General features: G+C 44.3%; 1 protein-coding gene across 9 annotated transcripts in view; it reads right to left on the bottom strand.

The window, feature by feature from the left end:
• Window positions 1–21,546, bottom strand: part of HPS5 (HPS5 biogenesis of lysosomal organelles complex 2 subunit 2) — a 47,100-nt gene that overhangs the window by 14,696 nt on the left and 10,858 nt on the right. For 8 of the 9 annotated variants that reach the window (XM_084773928.1, XM_084773931.1, XM_084773924.1 and 5 more), the window contains 10 exons: window positions 18,422–18,634; window positions 17,922–17,993; window positions 11,591–11,679; window positions 10,690–10,868; window positions 9,747–9,905; window positions 8,591–8,777; window positions 7,827–7,950; window positions 6,081–6,230; window positions 5,485–5,556; window positions 4,226–4,800 (listed from right to left, as the gene is read on the bottom strand). In XM_084773928.1, the coding sequence (XP_084630054.1) occupies window positions 4,226–4,800; window positions 5,485–5,556; window positions 6,081–6,230; window positions 7,827–7,950; window positions 8,591–8,777; window positions 9,747–9,905; window positions 10,690–10,868; window positions 11,591–11,679; window positions 17,922–17,993; window positions 18,422–18,634 (1,820 nt within the window). The remainder of the gene's footprint in view (window positions 1–4,225; window positions 4,801–5,484; window positions 5,557–6,080; window positions 6,231–7,826; window positions 7,951–8,590; window positions 8,778–9,746; window positions 9,906–10,689; window positions 10,869–11,590; window positions 11,680–17,921; window positions 17,994–18,421; window positions 18,635–21,546) is intronic. The other variant, XM_084773932.1, reaches the window with a different exon arrangement.

A 21,546-nucleotide genomic window follows, 5' to 3' on the forward strand; every position in this document is an offset into this window, starting at 1 on the left:
CTGCAGGAGCAGAGAGCACCAGCACCTGACCCTGCAAGCCTCCTCTTCTGACTCGTGTAATGAAATTTTCAGAGCACAAAAGAACAAACAGTGACTAAGTAAGTGACTACTATGCTCAAAAGAAAAAGTTTATAGGGCTGCGTGTACCGTGTGTGTGTGTGTGTGTGTGTGTGTGTGTGTGTGTGTGTATACAAGCCACATTTCCATTATTAATGCCAAACTGCTCAGTTTTCACAAGTCAATATCCCCTATCGTCTTATAGAATTAAATTCAGTAAAAGTGATTTTAAAATAGTTGACCTTTAAAAATAAAACCAAGGAAAGGAATAGTGGTGCACATCTGCAACCCCAGCACTTAGGAAGACAGAGGCAGGCGGATCTCTGTGAGTTCGAAGCCAGCCTAGTCTACAAAGCAAATCCAGGACAGCCAAGGCTACACAGAGAAACCCTGTCTCGAAAAACAGAAAAAAAAAAGAAAAAAAAAAGCAGTCAAGTAAACAGTCACCCTAAGAAGGAAAAACTGACTTTTGGGAGCACCCATAAATTATTTACAGCCAAACATACTGAATGAAGTGAATGGCAATCTAGCTAAAACCCTTTTGTGGGTTAAAAAAAAAAAAAAGTCAGGTGTGGTGTCTCACACCTTTACTCCCAGCACTAGGGAGGCAGAACCAAATGGAGCTCGTGAGTTTGAGGCCAGCCTGGTCTACATAGTGAGTTCCAGATCTCTCTCTAGAGACATCCTATCTAAAACATAAACAAACACACACACACACACACACACACACACACACACACACACACACAAAGAAAAAAGAAAAAAGAAAAAGAAAGAAAGACAGAACTCAGGAGACAGAGGCAGGTGGATCGCTTTGCGTTTGAGGCCAGCCTGGTCTACAATGCGAGTCCAGGACAGCCAAGGCTACACAGACAGACCTTGTCTTGAAAAAAGAAAGAAAGAAAAGAAAAACCACACACAGAAAGAAAGAAAGGAAAGAAGAAAGAGGGAAGGAGTGAAGAAAAGAAAAAGAAAACAGTGCATGACTCTGAACTTAAGTAAAATGAGGTGGGTTTTCTTGTGGTGGTTGTTGTTTCCCCAGCAGTTTTCAATGGCCCTGAAGACATGTACCAAAGAACAGTTTCAGAAGCTGGAAACAACCGGCTGGCTCTGATGTGGGGAAAGAGGAGCTCGTTCACTGCTGGCAGGCGTGCAAACTGGTGCAGCCACTATGCCAATGTGGAGGTTTCTCACAGAACTGGAACTATAGATCTGCCATATGACCAGGCACACCACTGTTGGGTATTCATCCCAAGATCCCAAACCAGCACACCAAAGATACCTACGTAACCACGTTGTAGCTGCAGTGGTCACAACAACTGAGAAACCGAACACACCAACATGTCCATCAGCAGAGGGGTAGATTAAAAATGTGGTGCATGTATAAGCCGGAATTTGTGTGGGCATTAGGAAAATGAAATCGTGACATGTGCAGGAAAGTGGTTACAACTGCAAACCATGTTAAGCAAAATAAGCCAGACTCAGAAAGACAAATGCTCTATGTTTTCTCATCCATGGGTACAGAGAAAATATAGAGCTTAAGAGGAGAACTGGAGAGGATAAGGCATCAGCTGCAAAGAGAAAAAAGAAGGCAGGAGATAGATGAAAAAAATATAATGACACATACGGAGCTGCTGTGATGAAGCCCTTTACTTTCTATGTTAACCTAAAATAACTTTATTTATTATCAATATGTGTTTCTAAGTATGGAGTAGGAATGCATGCCATAGCATGCATGTGGAGTGTTCTCTCCTTCCGTCTTTGTACAGCAAGTGCTTTTACCCTCTGAGCCATCCCTCTGGTCCCCAAAATTAACTAAAGACAAAACAAATCAACCAAACACATCCTTCATATTTGAGACATCATCAGAAGGGTGGTGCCTGTCTCAAAGCTAGTCCTCAGCTTCTACTTAAAGAGAGAGCATTTGTCCCCACGCAGCTCCCTGTTTGACTGTGTCAGGCAAGAGCTTAAGGAGCTGGAGAGTGAGGAAAGCTTCAGCTGCGCCTGCATGCTCTACCCAGCAGCACTGCAGTAACAGCCTCCACAGCACTCACAGGCTTTTCTGCCAGTTTCTAGGGGTCAAGGTTGAGTATGATCACATGACAAAGAAAAAGATACAGTTTAAGTTAGGAACACTGCCAGACAGTCTAACTATTTGAAAACAATTATCTTGCTTCCTATTTCAAATAAAACACTTATGCCTTTAAACTGCTATATGCGAACTGAAGCAGAACTGTAAATATTGCTTATTTATGTTATGTAGAGTGCTCTTCTGCATATACATGTGCATTCCAGCAGAGGGCACTAGATCCCTTTACAAATGCTGAGAATTGAACTCAGGACCTATGGAATAGCGGCCGCTGCTCTTAACCGCTGAGCCATCTCATCAGCCCTAGATGCATTTTCTAGGAAGCTAAAAGACCTTTAAATTAGGCAATATGCAAGAATGTGTACCTGTGGCAATTCACTTGGGCAATGAAGAAAGTGTGTGTTTAAAGTCTCAATTGCCTGAAAAAACAAAAGCAAAAGCAAAAAAAAAAAAAAAAAAAAAAAAAAAGCAGAGCATGGTGAAACAAGCCTGTAATCCCAGCACTCTGGGAGGCAGAGGCAGGTGGAGATCTGTGAGTTCAAGGCCAGCCTGGTCTACAAAGTGAGTCCAGGACAGCCAGGGCGACACAGAGAGACCCTGTCTCAAAAAAAAAAAAAAAAACAAGAACAAAAATGGGGTTGGGGATTTAGCTCAGTGGTAGAGTGATTGCCTAGCAAGCACAAGGCCCTGGGTTCGAGCTCTGGGGGAGAAAACAAAATCTCATTTGCTAGAGACAGCATAGCATCTGGTACTCAAGCAAAATTCTGAAGGAAAACAAAACAAAACAAAACAAAAGACAGGGTAATAGAGCAAAGGGAACACATGTGAATATGTCTATGAGGACAGCAGCTAGTGGGAGCTGCAGCCAAGCCAGAGCAGACACTGCTGGCCGTACAACTCCCCACCCTCCTGTGCACGAGAACAGCAGAGTTCTTCCATCCCCTCTGCAGGCAGGTAGGACTGGATGAAGGGATTCTCACCAATGTCATGTGAGACAAGTCACTAGCCACATTCTATGTGTTCTCCCAAGACACATCAAGCCAGCCTCGACCAGGAGCCTTAGAGAAGGGGAGAACTTGAAAACACTGTAAGTAAGGAACTTCAAGGGCTAGATCCCACAGAGAGAGCTGCCCACTGACCGAACGCACACCTCCCCTAGACTCTTAAACAAGCAAGAAGTAAGGCATTATATCTGACTATGCATTAGAGCAGTTTGCTTGCCAGCTACCATCTCTGTGCCTCCATGACCTCACCTAGAAAAAGCGTCAGCACCATCTACTCTGAAGTCTGCTACAATACACAAGCATTTAGCACATTTTGTAGCAATCGGAGTACTCAATACACAGGACACTCTTCTGAGTTAGCAAGCCGCTGGAAGGATTTTCTTCATCTTCCCCCATCTGCACTCATAAGCACTGAACTTTAGCCTCAGCTGTTCCAACACAGCTTATCATTTTCTTAATGTCACTTTAAGAAAAATAAAACTAATATCCTACAATGGAGTTAACAAAGCAAGCCAATGTCTGAAAAACTATTAAAGCTTAAATGAGAAGGAAGCAGGACCTTTGGTGTGGCTCAGTAGAAAAAGATGCTTGCCACCAAGTCTGATACTTGGGTTCAATCCTGGGGACCCGCAGGGCGGAAGGGGACAACCGACTCCAAAGCTGTCCTCTGATCTCTACAATTGTGCCATGATACATGCACACATGTATGCAGATGCATACATGCACACTTGAGTGCACACTCGTGTGCGTGCACACACACAGAGTGAAGGAGCTGGAGAGATGGCTTAGCAGTTAAAAGCACTTCTGCTCTTTGGTCTCCACCCACCCACAGAGGAGGCATACGAACCACCTATAACTCCCGCTCCAAGGGATCTCATGCTCTCGTCAGGCTTCCTCAAGCACCTGCATGCACATGGTACACACACATACACATAAATACAAGGGAAAAGATTTGTTTCAAGAGTGAGTAGAAAACAGAAGGGAAGGCTGCCAGCACAGCCTTCTATTCCCATCTTCTGTCGCGCTCTCCCATTTTAAACTCCCTCTACATCTGGCACTGCCACCTGATAGTTACCTTTCAGCCCTTCAATCAGAGTGTCCCAGACAGAAGGGCTATTTGGGTAACTTATCTTGATACTCTCCTTTGCTCTTTTCAAGTCCAGGAGAAAAAAATACTTCTTTAGGAAATGACAAGCCAGGATTTCAGGAGGGAGCTGCTGTAGAGCACTGTCCACATGTCCACTGCTTTCCACTGCAGAAGGCAACACGTTCAGTTCCAAGCACAACGCTGCCAATTCCGCCAGGTCCTTCTGAAGGCTGTTTGCTATGGTGTATGGCGGACACACTCGAAAAATGCCACTCGAGGGCTCTGCGCGGCCGCTGACCGATTCACAGGCTATCTGATCACGGGTTTCCTCAGCGCCTGAAGAGACCCTTGTTTCCTCTCCACTGTCTTCATCTAGTGCTCTCTTTTCTGACTCACTAAGGCGGTGCACATCCACGCTCCAGTTCACAGGTAGATCGCTGGTCCTGGAAATGCCAGCAAAGTCTTCCACGGCAAATGTTTTTTCTAACTGTGAAAGCCACTCACGTAAAACTGTTCTTAGTGACTTGGGTTCAAACAAAACCAGAGGGTCCAGTAACTTGGTCCTATACAAAACAGATGAATGTAAAAAGTTGCTTCATTTGTCTTTGTTTGGTTGGTTTTTTAAAGATTTTTATTTTATTTTATTTTATTTATTATTTATATAGTATTCTTCCCACATGTGTGCTTGAATGCAAGAAGAAGGCACCAGATCTCATTGTAGATGGTTGTGAGCCACCATGTAGTTGCTGGGAACTAAACTCAGGACCTTTGGAAGAACAGATGATGCTCTTAACCTTTGAGTCATCTCACTAGCCCTATTATTTTATTTATTTATTTATTTATTTATTTATTTATTATGCATGCAATGCTCTGCCTGTATGCATACCTGTAGGACATTATAGATGGCTATGAGCCACCATGTGGTTGCTGGGAATTGAACTCAGGACCTTCAGAAGAGTAGTCAGTGCTCTTAACCTCTGGGCCATCTCTCCAGCCCTGTTATTTGTTTTTTAAAAATAGATTATTTCAGCTTAAACGACCTTAACAGGTAAAGCACACTCACCTGGGATAAATGTTGCTTTTGAGATCTTTAAATGACAATTGCCCCAGCAAGCCAACAACACAGACAACACTGACATTGGAGTATATTACTGACTACTGAACATCCATTGCACATGACGCTACCTCTGACCAAGGCAGTCAATCCCACTCACTGTAAACCCTCACAGTAAGCCCTCCACACTCACATTGCTTCTGCTGTCACTGCTGTGAGTTCTTCAAGCCTGCTTTCTTCAGGATGTTGACTAATTTCCTTCTCCCTAGAAAAGCATGAAAAAGGAAGAATCCTATTTACAGACGTTAGGAACCACCAAAGCTTTCTTAGCCCAACCTTCCACTGCTTACTAAATGGCAAGCATGCTACATGTTCCACTGCCTTAAAGAGTCTCCCCTCCATTATCTTCATCAACTTGGCAGTTCTAATTCATCAAGCAGTGGCACACCCTAGAGCGGACAGGCAGACAACATTAGTGACGTAAAGGTTATGAGCTAGTCAGAAGAGCTAGGACAAGGCCTAGATCTTAGTCATCTCTCTTCCTCTAATACTCCTCTGACATTCCAGGAGTGTGACAAGATGACAGAGAAGGGTAAAGGTGGATGAGAGATGAAACTGAAACTCTGTCTCAACCGAGTTAATTCCTTGTAAACTGTGGAACTTGCAGTCTCTGAGCTATGAAACAGCCTTCAGTGGGCAGTGTCATACACACAAGCTGTCCACAATCCAGTCTACAGCTTCTTCACACTGGCAGCGTCCCTAGCGTTCCAGACTCAGACACAGGCTTACTCAGGGTCCTCCTCCAGAGGGCAGGCAGCCGCACTTGCTTCCTCCTCATGTGCTTGCTCAGCATCCTTAGACTCGAAAGTCTCTTTCAGCTCTGGGCTTCCATGAAGGGTGCCAATCTTCTCAGTAGTTTTACGCACAAAGCTAGAAACACTGGAAATCAAATACCAAAACCCTAACATGGAACTGTATCATTGTTGAGAGCTGGTGTGTAACAGTTCTGTATTACAGTTGCTGTAACCCTTGCTCCTGGTGGTCCTACGCGTCTATTAGTACTATAAAGGGAGCTTGAACTTAACAACAAGACAGACCCCGCTCGTAACAACTTCTCTAATCAACCACACTTCACACGAGGCCCACATAAACTTACAATAAATGATTCTTTGTGTTTATAAAACTGTCCTGAAGTGGGCAGTACTGACACACACCTTTAATCCCAGTACTCAGGAGCCAGAGGCAGGGGGATCTCTGTGAGTTCCCAGCCAGCCTGGTTTACAGAGTAAGCTCCAGAACAGCCAGGGCTACACAGAGAAACCCTATCTTGAAAGTAAAACAAACAAAACTAAACCTCTGTCCTGAAGACTAAAGGGAAGGTCTCTAATCCAATTGTGTCTGCAATGTAATGCTCCTTCAACTCAGGCAATTTAAGCGTGTGGCCATCAGCCACTTCCTGGTCAGGGAATAACAAGAACTTCTTCATGGAACGTAGCTCCCAACTTTTCACAAAAGACCCTTCTAACACAAGAAGAAAGTATGCCCAGCAGGACTGGGCAAGTAGCTGGGCAGAAGATACACCTTCTCTTATTTTTCAGCCTCAAGACTGGTTTTACATACGAACTAGAAAAAATCTCCAGTTCTTCCAAGGCACGGTGATACGCACTTTTAACCCCAGGACTCAGGGGGCACAGGCAGAGGCTCTCTGTGAGTTTGAGGCCAGCCCAGTCTACATATGGAGTTCCATGCCAGCTAGAGCTACATAGTGCAGCCATAGCTCAAGAAGAGGGGGAAAAAAATCCTCCAGTTCTGACCCTTTAAGTGAGAAAGGATCAAGAAAGGGTCAGCAAAACACCTCAGCAAGTGAAGGTACTTACTACCCTTTTAGAGAGCCTAGGTTCAGCCCCCAGTACCCACATGACGGTTCCCAACCACCTATAACTGCAGGGAATCCAGCCTCATCTCCACAGGAACCTGCACACACATGGCGCGCACACTCTCACACAGCCTCTCACACAAAAATGCAAATAGATAAGCCTTCACATGTGCGCATGCGCGCATACACACACACACACACACACACACACACACACACACACACACACACCCCGAGACTAATGGGTCAGCAAGGTGGCTGAGCAGGTAGAGGCATTTGCCACCAAGCCTGACAAGATGAGTAGATCTCTAGAACCCACACAGGAGAGAGAACTGAGGAGACAAAGTCGTCTTCCTCCTCCACATGGACACACTACGGCATAACCTGGAAATGAGACTAACATATTTAATTGCGCTGTGTGTGGAGTGGAAGTAGGGGCTAACCCACAGCCACTTAAATACTCAGCTACAGCAATGAGGAGGGGCTTTAAGCTCCCCAAGGTTAAAAGGAGAAGTTAGCAGTTAATACTAACAGTCTATTAGAGAAATAACTTGAGACCTTGTTTTTATTATTTAATATGTCTTTTCCTTCTCAGTACGTCATGTGATGACTGAAGCAAAGTGAGAAATGGAATTAAATGACAAGACTGGCTTGTTTACCTTTCTTTAACAGCCTGGAGAGACACAAGGGGAGATGGAGAACGAAATGGCAGTGGAATGTTGAAGGGCAGAAAAGCTTCAGTCTTATCTATCTCGGATGGCACCGGACTGTGGGAAACACTGTCTAATAAATAGAATTGGGAAAAACAAACATCTAATCACATGGGAGTTGGTTTTTTTTTAAAGAACTGAGAAAATTCAGAAATGAATAAACCAAAGGAAATGAAGGAGTCAATAACAAAATCACAACTGACCCAGATACGAATGAGCACAGAACACGGGTTTATGGGATGCACGGATGGTCCACATGAAACACTGAGCCAGGTACCTTTATCCAACTACTAACCCTGAATCCCCACAAGCCACAAAGGTAGTCTAGAGTTTGTACTAATCTCTTCTCAACAGTTCAGTCTCGGGAATGCTGGAACATTGAAAAGGGAAGGCAATGGCTCCCAAAACTGAAGCCATCTTTCATTCCTGGTGGAAAATAATGTGGTTAGTGAGGGTAAAAGTCTTCATTATTTTGGCTAGTGGTTTTGACGCATGACCCAAATTAGGCACTTTACAAATGTTAGTTCAAACAAGAGGTTAAAAGGCAGCCTACACATCACCATCTTCTAGTGACCGTCAGATCCACAGGTGGCCAGTCTCTAAGGTGCTAAAATGTACTTGGACCTGACAGAAACTCTCTGCATAAGATTACCCTGTCAGTTCACAGACAACAGTGCTCCCTGTCAGGGACTGAGAAGAGACACACTCATCACCTTCACTTCTGTCTGCACCACAGCCCTGCTCTGGCTGCTCCTCTTCCTGGTGTGAGGCAAATTCTTTAAGTCTCTCATCTTCTGAGAAGGTCTGGCTGTGCAGGGAGCAAGAGTCTTCATCGGACTGACTGCCTCTTCTGCTACTGACGATACGATAAATACCAGAGTCCAAGATGCTAAAACTTTCCTGAAAATGAAAAGAACTCCCCTCAAAACCAAACGATACCAAAGGCCAGCATCAACACCTAGAGCTCATCAGCACACACTGGTGAAGAGTAGGCAGCTCACCTCGGGGTGTCCGATAAGCTACCCATCCTACACTGCCCCCCACAGTGCTCAGCCTGAAAAGCAAGCAGGGAGGACGGGAGTTGGAGTGAGATAGTCCTGAGCAGCACTGAGACCTCAGGTAACCACAAGCTGAAAACCATCTCACCCAGAAACTACATGAAGAACATCTGAGTACAGCCAGCAGTAAAGTGTAACAAAATAAAATGTGGACTTCAAGACACACCTGGTTTTCCTTCACTGTTCACCATGGAAGAAAGCTCCCCGCTACATTTCAATTCTGAGTGTGTCTATATTATTAATGCCTAATCTACAGCGCCCTGGGAGGTGGTAAGCTTTGGAAGTGCTGGGTATGCCCTGGAGTGAGACACTGGGACCCAATCCCTGCCTTGGATCTCTCTTGGCTTCCTCGAGGCCATTAGGTGAACAGCTTTCTTCTACCATGGTCTCCTTATCAAAGGCCTAATGGAAAACACCAATCAACTACGTATTAAACTTTCTCAAACCACATGCCAAAATAACCCTTCCCTTCTTACAAACTGTTTAGCTCATGTGGTCTGTCAAAATCATGAAAAGAAAAAGCTTACATCTCCAGGCTTCTATCAAAAAAAAAAAAAAGTACTACATGGAAAGCAAAAGAGATCTTGCACTTACTCAAAAACTCTTAAAAGAGTTGCTGAGCTGGCAAACGGCCCAGGGGTAAAAGGGCACCTGACACCATATATGATGACCTGCGTTCCATCCTCAGAACTGACGCCTGCAAGCTGCCCCCTGGCATTTGTGCTTGCTGGCATGTGCATGCCTCCTTCCCCCAACACACACACACACACACACACACACACAAAACTAAGTTACAAAGAAAAGCACGTACATGTGACGAGATGGAGCTCCTTCTACTGCTGCACGCTGAGTCCAAAGGCTCAAATTTTAAGATCAATTCATCCAGGTGAGAAATTAGTTCACTACAGATTGCAAGGTCCAGCTGAGATTTCAAATGTTCCAATTTATCTGCAGTCAATGTTTTTCTTGCCTAATAAAAGGATAAGAAACCCCAACAAAACAGCTTTCTGTTTGTAAGTGCCTCTATATCCAAACTGCCAAAGTGTTAAATGCACTCCCACAAGAATAAGCCTTCACAGGTGTTTTAAGAAAGCTTAGTCCAGGCATGGTGGCGCAGGCCTTTAATCCTGGCACTCAGGAGGCAGAGGCAGGCAAATCGCTCTGAATCCAAGGCCAGCCTGATCTACAAAGCAAGTCCAAGGCAGCCAAGGCTACACAGAGAAACCTTGTCTCAAAAAAAAAAAAAGAAAGAAAGAAAGAAAGAAAGAAAGAAAGAAAAAGAAAACTCAGTAAGCTAGGAAGACTTAATGAGAACATATACATTAAGAGATACTATGTACATAATATCCCCTTTAAACAAGCTCAAATTAAAATATATTTCTAAGTTAATATGATTTTTTCCTTTTTTTTTTTTCCTTAGTTTTTTGAGACAGGGTTTCTCTGTGTAGCCCTGGCTGTCCTGAAACTCATTTTGTAGACCAGGCTGGCCTCAAATCACCTGCTTCTGCCTCCTGAGTGCTGAGTCGGAAGGTGTGTGGCCAGACAGCCCACGCTGATATTTTCTTAAAACCAAAACATACACTATCTTTATAACCCTTCGCCCACCCCAAATACATGCTTTCTTTGAAGACTTTAATTCTACATATGTAAGTCATACAAAAAGGTTAATAAAGATAAACAACTTTCTAACAATCCTGAAAGCTGGGATGGTTTGAGCATCCATAATTAACATTCACAGGTAAACCCTAACTCACTCTGCTGGCAATGAGAGAATTTTGGAAGAGACAGCATGTGCGAGCAGCCAGGTCCCACAGTCCTCTCCTTAACAGGCGTTCCACACAGCGCTCCACAGATAACAGGGAAAGATGGGAGATTTTCCCATTAAAGTGTAAACAAAACAACTCATTCTTGTAGACAGCGACATCCTGAATATCTGAAAACAAAAAAACGCACAAGGGTGAACAGACAGGTTCAAATACCTGTATTAATTAAATACCCCTTGCTGCTCTGGAAGGCCCCAGCTGGGGATGCAGCTGAGTGACAGGCACTTGCTTAGAAAGTACAAGGCCCACACGTGGCCCCAGCAGTGGAAGGGGAAACCCTACCATTTTTACTTGGGCTACAATAAAACTTATAAAATGAATAAAGTTTTGCTCAATGGAATTTCATCTCTTTATACTTGTACTTCAATAAAGAAATCATAGTTAGATGCTTTTCTAAGGCTAGAAAGCAAAGAACCACCGTTCTCTGATCTAGAATCCTAAGTTTAACATACTATTTCCTGTGAACAGAAGTTGGGAGTGAAAAGCTGGGTAGCGTGCTCTGGGCCAGACTGTAACAAGCCCGAGAGCTGTGGTTCGGTAACACGAACAGTCATATGAACAGATAGGTGTCTTGACTGAACGCCTTGAAAGAACTTAACAGTGTCCATGAGTAGCGACCCCGCCTTTCTCTCTCAGGAGAAAAGACCCCAAAAGTCAAAGTCAAGGAGCTGCCTTAGCAGCAATGCCACACCTTCCTGCACTCCAGTTTTAACCAAGAGGACAGAAACTGGGTTTCTGTGTGTTAGTCACACCCAGTGCCTACTCCCTGCATTCTCCACTTCTCACATAATTATGAGACCAAAAGTTACCTAAGAAAGAAAAATAGAATTACCCTTCACTTCACTCCAAAGAAGAACTTGAACATTCTGAGGAATGAAAATATAAATTCCCTTTTCTGTCCAAGTCAGCACACAATGTTCGCTGGAAGAGAAAGTAAAAGACATCAAAAAACAAATACAAAACAAAACCTCAGGTTCACTGCAGCACAGAACTTTATAACTCCCTGAACACAACCTTTCATTGGCTATCAAAGTAAAACCAGGCTGCACAAGAAAATGCAGCAGTGGCCCAGCTGAACAAACCTTACCATCTCCTTTCTAGGCCCAATAAAAAACACAGCATCAAATGGTGTCAAATTGGAAATTTTAGGCACAAACACAAATAGCTTCTAGAAAAAGCAAAGGCTGGTATCTGGAAGAAGAAATGCCTATTAAGAGGGACTTACTTTGTGAGTTCGAGGCCAGCCTGGTCTACAAAGCAAGTTCCAGGACAGCCAGGGCTACACAGAGAAACCTTGTCTCGAAAAAAAAAAAAAAAAGAAAGAAAAGAAAAGAAAAAGAAAAGAAAAGGGGGGGGTTGAGGAGAGACTCATACGGCACTTATTCAACTTCTCTGACATAATAAGCAGACACTCATTTAGATAGACCACAACTTACAATGAATCACCTCAGGAGTCCCTGTCAGGAAAGGCAATATTCTGACTTCATCAGGGTGTGCAGGTGACACAGGCTGAGAACCCCTGGCCATCTTCATCCCAGAAGTATTATGAAGGGCTCCAGTTATATTATCTAATGAGCCCATCAAGGCACAAGTGTTATTTTGTCAGAGAGACAAAAAAACCATGCCAGGGCCATTCAGCATGAAGGTAGAAGGCCTCCCATTTGGACTGAGGAGGGCAGATCCAAAGCTAGAGCTTACTGTGAAGTGCACAGAGCCCTCCTCCTCGGTTAGCCCCAGAAACTCATTCCCTGCTTCCTGCGGTCCTGGGTATTTCACTTTACAGAATTCCCAAAAAGTAACAGATTCCTAACTACCAACAGTCCTTCATCCTCCCCATGTCCCTGGCCCCAGGCAGCAGAGAAGCGGTCCTGGTCATGGCCCTGACTTCCCTACACAGGCCTGGCTCCCACCTGCCTCTCTCTGCCTGCCATATTTCTCTATGGCACTTTACTTGCGAGTGTGACTATATTCCACATGTGTCATTTACTGTCTGGTGACTGTAGGTTTCACAGTGCACGTACAACCTCTCCTTTCTCCTGGTCAAAGCACCGCCCAGAGCACATCCCCCACTCCAGCCGTTCTCAGAGGGTCAGCAGATCCACTTCCCTCTGAAGCCGCCCACAGTCTCCCACCTCACCCTACACATGCCTTTTTCTTTTCTTTTTTTAAATTTTTACTTATTTATTATATATATAGTACCTACATGCCCAAAGAGGGCACCAGATCTCAGTACAGATGGTTGTGAGCCACCATGTGGTGGCTGGGAATTGAACTCAGGACCTTTGGAGGAGCTGCCAGTGCTCTTAACCTCTGAGCCATCTCTCCAGCCCCACGTTGCTTTTTCTTATTCATCTCATTCATTGCTTCACTACGCACTGCACTGTCTTTTTCCCCCCAGAAACAAATATCTCTACAACAAGTTATAATCCTGAGAACACGGAGCTTTTTTTTTTAAATATACCCAACAATACTAAAAATGGCTCACATGGCTATGAGAGCAATAGCAATATTGAACAGCTTGTATAAGTATTTAACCTTTTATCAATTTGGAAGTAAGTTCTCTATCCCTACAGGAAAGTAATATATGTGACAAAGATGAAGGAAATGGTATAAGTCCTAATTCAAAATCAGTAAAATTGGAAAAATACCTTTAAGAGTCAGAGGGGAATGACAAGACAATCACTGGGTAGAGATACATGATCTTACTTTGATATTCACCTTGCAAAAATATTTTAATTATATTTTTGGTTTGTTTTTTCAGGACAGAGTTTCTCTGGGTAGCCCTGACTATCCTGGAACTCAAAGATCTGCCTGCCTCTGCTTCCTGAGTGCTGAGATTAAAGGCACGTGCCACCACGCCAGGCTAAGAATTCTATTGTTATTTACTTTATGTGCATGCATATGGGACTGCATGTGGCATGAACACTTGTGGAGGTTAGAGGACAACTTGCAAGAAGCTGTTCTCTCCTTTGACCATGTGGACGCTAAGACTCACACTCAGGTAGTCAGGCTTGGCAGCAGGCACCTTAGCCATTGAGCCATTCCAGTCGCCCAACTATAAAATGCCTTAGAAACTGTAACCAGGGGCTGAGAGGTGGCTCAGCAGTTAAGAACACAGGCTGCTCTGCCAGGGGACCCAGGTTCAATTCCCAGCTCACGGCAGTTCACAACTGTCTGTAACCCCAGTCCCAGCGGATTTATACCTTCACACAGACATAGATATAGGCAAAATACCAATGCACATAAAATAAAAATAAATTAATTAATTTAATTAATAGTAGAAGAGAAAAGAAATAATAACTCAGAGGCTGAAAAAAATGGCTCAATGGTTGAGAACATTTTGTTCTTCCAGAGGACTCAAGTTCAGTTCCCAAGACCCAGGCCTAGCCGCTTATAACTTCTGCCAACTCTAGCAACAGGAGGTCCAACACAATATCCTCTGACCTCCTCCAGCACCCCCTACACACAGGGCACATATGTATATGCACATAAACATGCACACACACACACACACACACACACACACACACACACACACCTAAGTGAAATTAATATGACAGAAATAGTAGCCTGGATCAAATGAAGGTGATAAAGAAGACTTAAGAGCCCATGCTTAGCTGACGTGGTGGCACACACCTGTAGTCCCAGGATTCAGGAGGCAGAGGCAGACAGATCTCTGAGTTCGAGGCCAGCCTGGTTTACAAAGCAAGTCCAGGACAGCCAAAGCTACACAGAGAAACCTTGTCTCTAAAAACAAAATAACAAAAAAGGAGCCCATGCTTATAACTCAAACATTCTTCATCCTCTCTTTCCTTCACTGATAGTAAACTGGGCCACCAAAGATAAAAGACTTGTTTAAGAAGTCAAAGAAAAAATATAAGTTAAAAAAAAAGTTAAAGAAAAAAAAGGAAGAAAAAATAAAAATGTTAAAGAAGCTGGGCATGATAGCGCACGCCTATGATCACCAAGGAGACTAAGGCAATCTTAAATAGCAACAACAAAGTCAGAGAAAAGAAAGTGCCACCATGTATATTGTGACATGATTTAATTTAATTTTGGGAAAATAAGTTAACATATTCACTATATTTTAAGAGAGCTGTTAGTTGCCCTTTGAAAAACCCAGTCAACTGACATGAACTCTGGTGCCCCATATTTGACCACCTTCCCTTGGTGGGGAGGCCTAGTGGCACTCAGAGAAAGAATAAGCCGACTACCAAGATGACACTCGATAGCCTATGACCATATAGTGGGGGAGGAAGTCCTCTTCCCCCTCGATCTTAGACCTAGGGGAGGGGAGTAGGGTGAAAGTGGGAGGGAGGGAGGAATGGGAGGATACAAGTGATGGGATAACAATTGAGTTGTAATCTGAATAAGTTAATAAAATAAAAAGAAAAGAAAAGAAAAGAAAAACCCGGTCAAAAAAAAAAAGAAAGAAAGAAAAGAAAAACCCAGTGAAAAGAAAAGAAAAGCCCCCGTCAGGAGGCCACACTGAAGGGTACCTACAAAAACCACTGACTTTTGGAATTTTCATTCCGTTACATTCACGAGCAGAAGAGATACTAGGATAGCTGCCTGCTGTAAGGCGGGGCTCCAGCACAGACCCCTCTAGCCGTGCAGGACAGCAGCTGGCCAACTCCAGACTGCACCCAGTGCAACCAGGGGAGCCAACCCCTAAGTGAGAGTGAGCCGAGTCCGCCTGGAGCCGACCTTCACGCAGGCTACTTGTTGAGGACCTAAGCAGCAGAGAGCTCAAGTTTCACTGAGCTTCTACAGCTGTGTATGTCGTCCTGGGTACTAACTCTGACATGCTAGCTCAGTACAGCACCCACCAAGCAGGGAGTTTCCAAGAGAATGAGAGCCTTTGCGGTGACAGCTACCTGCCAGAAACTCCCTGACAACTGCAAGCTCTCCTCCTGGTTTGGAAAGGGACCTCTTTATTTCTCTTATGTACTGAATACTGGATGCAACACAGTCATCTCCCAACTTCCCAAAGATAATTTAACATAAAAACAACCTTAAGGGGCTGGAGAGATGGCTCAGAGGTTAAGAGCTCCGACTGCTCTTCCAGGGGTCCTGAGTTTAATTCCCAGCAACCACATGGTGGCTCACAGCCATCTATAATGTTATCTGGTGCCCTCTTCTGGACTGCAGGTACATTCAGGCAGAGCACTGTACTAAATAAATCTTTTAAAAAAAGAAAAGAATTATTAAAAAAAAAAAACAACCTTAAAAATTTAGGAGTGGCCTTAGCTGGGTTGCTTTGGCCTCAGTGGGAGAGGGTGTGCCTAGCCCTGCTGCAACTTGATGTACCAGGGTGGGTTGGTACCGGGCTGGGGGGGAGGGCTCCCCTTCTCTGAGAACAGGGGTGGGGGAAGGGAGTGTGAGGGAGACGAGAAGGGAGAGGGGCTAAAGTCAGACAGTAAAGTGACTTTTAAAAGAGCTGGGAGCAGGGCTAGAGACACAGCTCAGTGGTTAAAAGGCTTAAGAGCTCTTGCAGAGGACCTGGGTTTGGTTCCCAGCACCCACATGGCAGCTCATGACTATCTGTATCTCTAGTTCCAAATTGGATGCCCTCTGGCACAAGTCATGCAAATGGTGTACAGACATACTATAGGCAACACATTCTTATGGGTAAATTAAGATAAAATAAAAATTTTAAAGAACACACACACACACACACACACACACACACACACACACACACACTTTAAAGTTAAAAGTCCTGGATGTAGTAACATGTACCAATAGTCCCCACTACTTCAGAAACTGAGAAAGGATTACTTGGTCCCAAGAACTTGAGGTCATCCTGAGCAACCTAGCAAGATTTTTTTTTCTCCTTTATTAATTTATTCTTGTTACATCTCAATGGTTATCCCATCCCTTGTATCCTCCCATTCTTCCCTCCCTCCCATTTTCCCCTTATTCCCCTCCCCTATGACTGTTCCTGAGGGGGATTTCCTCCCCCTGTATATGCTCATAGGGTATCAAGTCTCTTCTTGGTAACCTGCTGTCCTTCCTCTGAGTGCCACCAGGTCTCCCCCTCCAGGGGACATGGTCAAAGGTAAGGCACCAGAGTATATGAGAAAGTAATATCCCACTCTCCACTCTACTGTGGAGAGTGTTCCGTCCATTGGCTAGATCTGGGTAGGGGTTTAAGTTTTACCGCCTGTATTGTCCTTGGCTGGTGCCTTAGTTTGAGCGGGACCCCTGGGCCCAAATCTGCCTATCCTAATGTTCTACTTGTAGGCTTCTAGGACCCTCTGGATCCTTCTACTTTGCCATTCTCCCATGCTTCTCTCATCTAGAGTCCCACTAGAATGTCCTCCCCTCTGTCTCAGTTTCCTGGTAAGTGAAGGCTTTCGTGGGACATGCCCCTTGGGCTAATATGCAGATATAAGTGAGTATATACCATTTGAGTCTTTCTGCTTTTGGGTTAACTCACTCATTATGATCATTTCTAGCTCAATCCATTTATCCACAAATTTCGGGAATTCCTTGTTTTTAATAGCTGAATAGTATTCCATAGTGTATATATACCACAGTTTCTTTATCCATTCTTCTATTGAGGGACACTTAGGCTGTTTCCATGTTCTGGCTATTTTTCTTGAGGTTCAGCTCAGTGGCAGACTGCTCACCTAGCACAGATATAACTCTGAGTTTGATTCCCAGCAATATGAAAAAAGAATTTTTAAGCTGACTGGCTGGAGAGAAATAGCTGCACAAGGACCTGTATTCAAACTGTAACATCTTTTTTTAATTAAAGATTTATTTATTTATAAGCATACGGTGTTTTGCTTGCATAAACACCTGCACGCAAGAAGTGGGCATCAGATCTCATTATAGATGGCTGTGAGCCACCATGTGGTTGCTGGGAATTGAACTCAGGACCTCTGGAGGAGCAGTCAGTGCTCTTAACCCCTGAGCCACCTCTCTAGCCCCCCTCTAACATCACTCTTAAAAACTGAAAAACAGGCCTGGCATGGTGGCACATGTCTTCTAATCCCAGCACTTGGGTGGCAGAAGCAGGTGGCTCTCTGAGTTTGAAGCCAGCCTGGTCTACAGAGCCAGCTCCAGGACAGCCAAGGCTACACAGACAAACTTTGTCTTGAAAAAACAAAACAAATGGCCTCTGAGTAAAGAGAAAAGGGAAAGGAGAAACTCACCTAAGATGCAAGAGTTTGGGGAATGCCAGCGACTGGGAGCATCCACCTGCATGGTCGTACTGAGGCTCTGCTCTGGAAGGTAAACAAACGTGCTAGTGCTTACAATACAGACAAAACTCCAATTTGAAAACAAATTCAAAAGCTTAAATTGCATCTCCCCTTACCTCTGTATCACAAGAAAGACAGTTGTTTAAGAGTCCTGAATCTTTTAATAAAACTTCTATCTCACTCTTATAAGGTATAATCATATCTTGGACGTCCCACAAATCAATAGATTTGTTTTTGTTGTTTGTTTGTTTGTTTTTTGAGACAGGGTTTCTCTGTGTAGCCTTGGCTGTCCTGGACTCGCTTTGTAGACCAGGCTGGCCTTGAACTCACAGCGATCCACCTGCCTCTGCCTCCCAAGGGCTGAGATTAAAGGAATGTTGCCACCACACCCGGCTCCAAATCAAAGATTTTTAACCCAAGGCCTCCAGGAAGTCCCTGTAGGAAGTGGCTACCTTGCAGTGATCACAGGGAGGGGCGGCAATGACAGGAGCTTCTTGAATTGATGTGTACTGAGCACCTCCCCATCGAAGTTCACTTCCCACATCCTGGAGCCCGGGCGCGCACAGTAGATCATGGGCTGCTGGCCCCCAGCACACTTTGCAGGGAAAAAACAAGCCCCATACTCTCCATCTCTTTCCTTATTTCCAATTTTCCAAAACTTTTCCCTAATTTCCAGAAACAAAGACAAAGCAGGTTTACTTACAAAAAAGAAATGTTAAAAACAACCACATCAAAGAAGAAAACACCAGCAGGACAAATGCGCATGGCCATGTGACCCCACCCACAGCGCCCTTGCCTCTCTAGTCTGTCAGTGCTAGAGGAGAAAACAATGGCATAGACTGGTCCAAACAGGGCTGCTTACGATTACGGTAACCACTCTGTGACAGGAAGCCAAGCTCTTTGCGTCAGTACTGTTTATAACCCACAGAATGAGGAAGGCCTGTTTCACATCCAAAAGACATTAGCACTGCCGTCACCTGTGAACCCTACTGCCTGCTTTTCAAGTCACTGTGTATAACATAATTCTGTGGACATTCCATGCAAGCTACTACTTCCCAACTGTCTCCAAGACCCTCCCCCACTACAAACACCCAATAAACTCTTCCTTTTCTTAAAATCCAGGTTCTTTCGAAAGAGTGTGTCTTGGGACGGTCTGTTCCCTTAGTGGTGAGAGCTGAGCTGCATGGGACACAGAGGGCATAATGACTCATTTGTTTCTTGTTCTTTTTTATTTTTTTATTTTTTGGTTTTCGAGACAGGGTTTCTCTGTGTAGCCTTGGCTGTCCTGGATTCACTTTGTAGACCAGGTTGGCCTTGAACTCATAGTGATCCACCTGCCTCTGCCTCCCGAGTGCTGGGGTAAAGGCATACACCACCACCCAGCTCATTTGTTTCGTCTTAGTCTCTTTATGTTACTTGTCTGTTTGGGTTTTGGTTTTGTTTGAAACAGGGTCCCCCTCTGTAGCGCAGGCCGACCTAGAACTTATTACATAGACAGGCTGGCCTTGAACTCTCAGCAATTCTCTTGCCTCAGTCTTCCAAATGCTAAAATTATAAGCACGACTTTTTAGTTGGCATACAAAATAATGGTTGAGTTCCAGGATAGCCAAAGCTACACAGAGAAAAATCTGTCTCAAAAAACCAACAGCAGCAGCAGCAGCAGCAATGATAAGCAAATGGGTATCACTGTGACATTTCCCACACGTATGTCATATGCTTTGCTTGCACTACCTTCTTACCTCCCCAGCCCTCTTCTCTCCTACTAGTTCCCTTCCCCGTTTGCCTTGACATCTACCTACTGATCAGCTCAACTGATACAGACGCAGTTAAACAAACACACATGATTGTTTAGCACACATCTATTCATAATTCTAGAGTCCACAGGAAGAAAACTTGCAGTGCTTGTCCCCTTCGTCCCCTCTAATAGTCCCTTCTATTTTCATATAGGCACGTATGTATATGTTTTGTTTTGTTTTGTTTTGTTTTAATATGTGGTATGCTCGCCTGGGATAGTGACTTTATTAATTAAGTATACAGTGTTTTGCCTGCATGTACTCCTGCAGGCCAGAAGAGGGCACCATATCTCATTCTAGATGGCTGTGAGCCACCATGTGGTTGCTGGGAATTGAACTCAGGACTTTTGGAAGAGCAGGCAGTGCCCTTAACCTCTGAGCCATCTCTCTGGCCCCTGTGTATATGTATTTTTATTCAAGTCTAGACTCTTGACTTGAGATGTGATATCTGTTCATGACTCGGCTGCACCATTCTTTCTCTGAGAAATGTCCTAGACTCCCATTTGCTCAATTATCTGCTTCTTGCACTCTGCTTTCACAGCACACACCACATTACACATGGCAACTGCATCTACTTGGATGGTAGATAATGAATTTCCAGGACACAGGCTTTCTCTGGCTCCTTTTTAGTAAATTTCCAGTATCCAGTGACTGGCCCACAGAAAGCACTCAGTGGTTTGGTTTGGTTTCAGACAGGGTCTCACTACACTCTTCCAGCTAGCTTCAAACTCCGTCCAGGAGCCCTGCCTCTGTCCTCAGGTGCTAGGGTTATGGGCATGCTCCAGGTCACTGCGCTCATGAGCGCAGGCTCTTCTTGGAGAAGGATCTAATATGCTCTTCAGCAAGAGTCTACTCTAAGGCCCTCGATGACTCGGTGACTATTCCTCCATGTACCTGCTTTGTGACTAAACTGTCTTACTGTAAGAACATGCAGATAAGAATGCTTTGAGCTATACAGAGCACTGTAAGACATTATCATTTCATTTATTGTGCTGCTTATTTGTTAGTTGCCAAAGATCACCTTGACTCCCTGATCCTCCTGCCTCCATTATCTCAAGTGCTGGAGTTACAGTATGTGCCACCAAGCCCAATTTAAGAGTACAGAGTTTTAGAGAATGGCATTCGTTGAGGAGAGTGTAGGTTAAAACTAAACAAAAAAAGTTATGTGAACTTTTAAGTTATTATACTATGCATGATCCGCCCACCTGGATCCCAGCTAATAGAATGGGATGATTCTATGTGCTACTTCTGCAGCAGGTTCCACATTCCTGCAACTCAACCCTGCTGTAACCGATGAAATGCATATTTCAGGCCTCATTTATTGTAGAATTCTCACTTTTTTTGTGTGTGTGTGCATGCTTCAAGTTTTACATAACAAATATTTAAAGGGAAGATCGTAAGAAACAGGACAGCCAGCAAAGCAAGCAGGCCAGCATGAACACAATGGCCACTCAACACTTCTGGGCCTGAGGGGGAGCTAAGGGACTTGTCAGTGACAGAGAACACTCATGTGAGCCATTTTGTCTGCTCTGCTGTCCCACAGCCGCCTCTAACTCACTGCTTTGCCATTCACTGGACCTGTGTTTCCACCCCTGAGACTTTAGTGAGATTTTTGTCAGCTTCACAAAGCTATGGTAATTCCTCACTCAACTGTGCCCATTAGTAAAATGCCATTAAATACAAAGCGCATTGTAAAAGGAGCAACAGTGAAAGTCAGGGCAGCCTTTCTGACTCCGCACATTCAACAGGTGCTCAGCACTCTCGGGGCACTTAGGTAATGCCAC

This window comes from Acomys minous (genome assembly GCF_964271855.1).
Source record: "Acomys minous genome assembly, chromosome: 2".
NCBI classification, from domain to species: Eukaryota; Metazoa; Chordata; class Mammalia; order Rodentia; family Muridae; genus Acomys; species Acomys minous.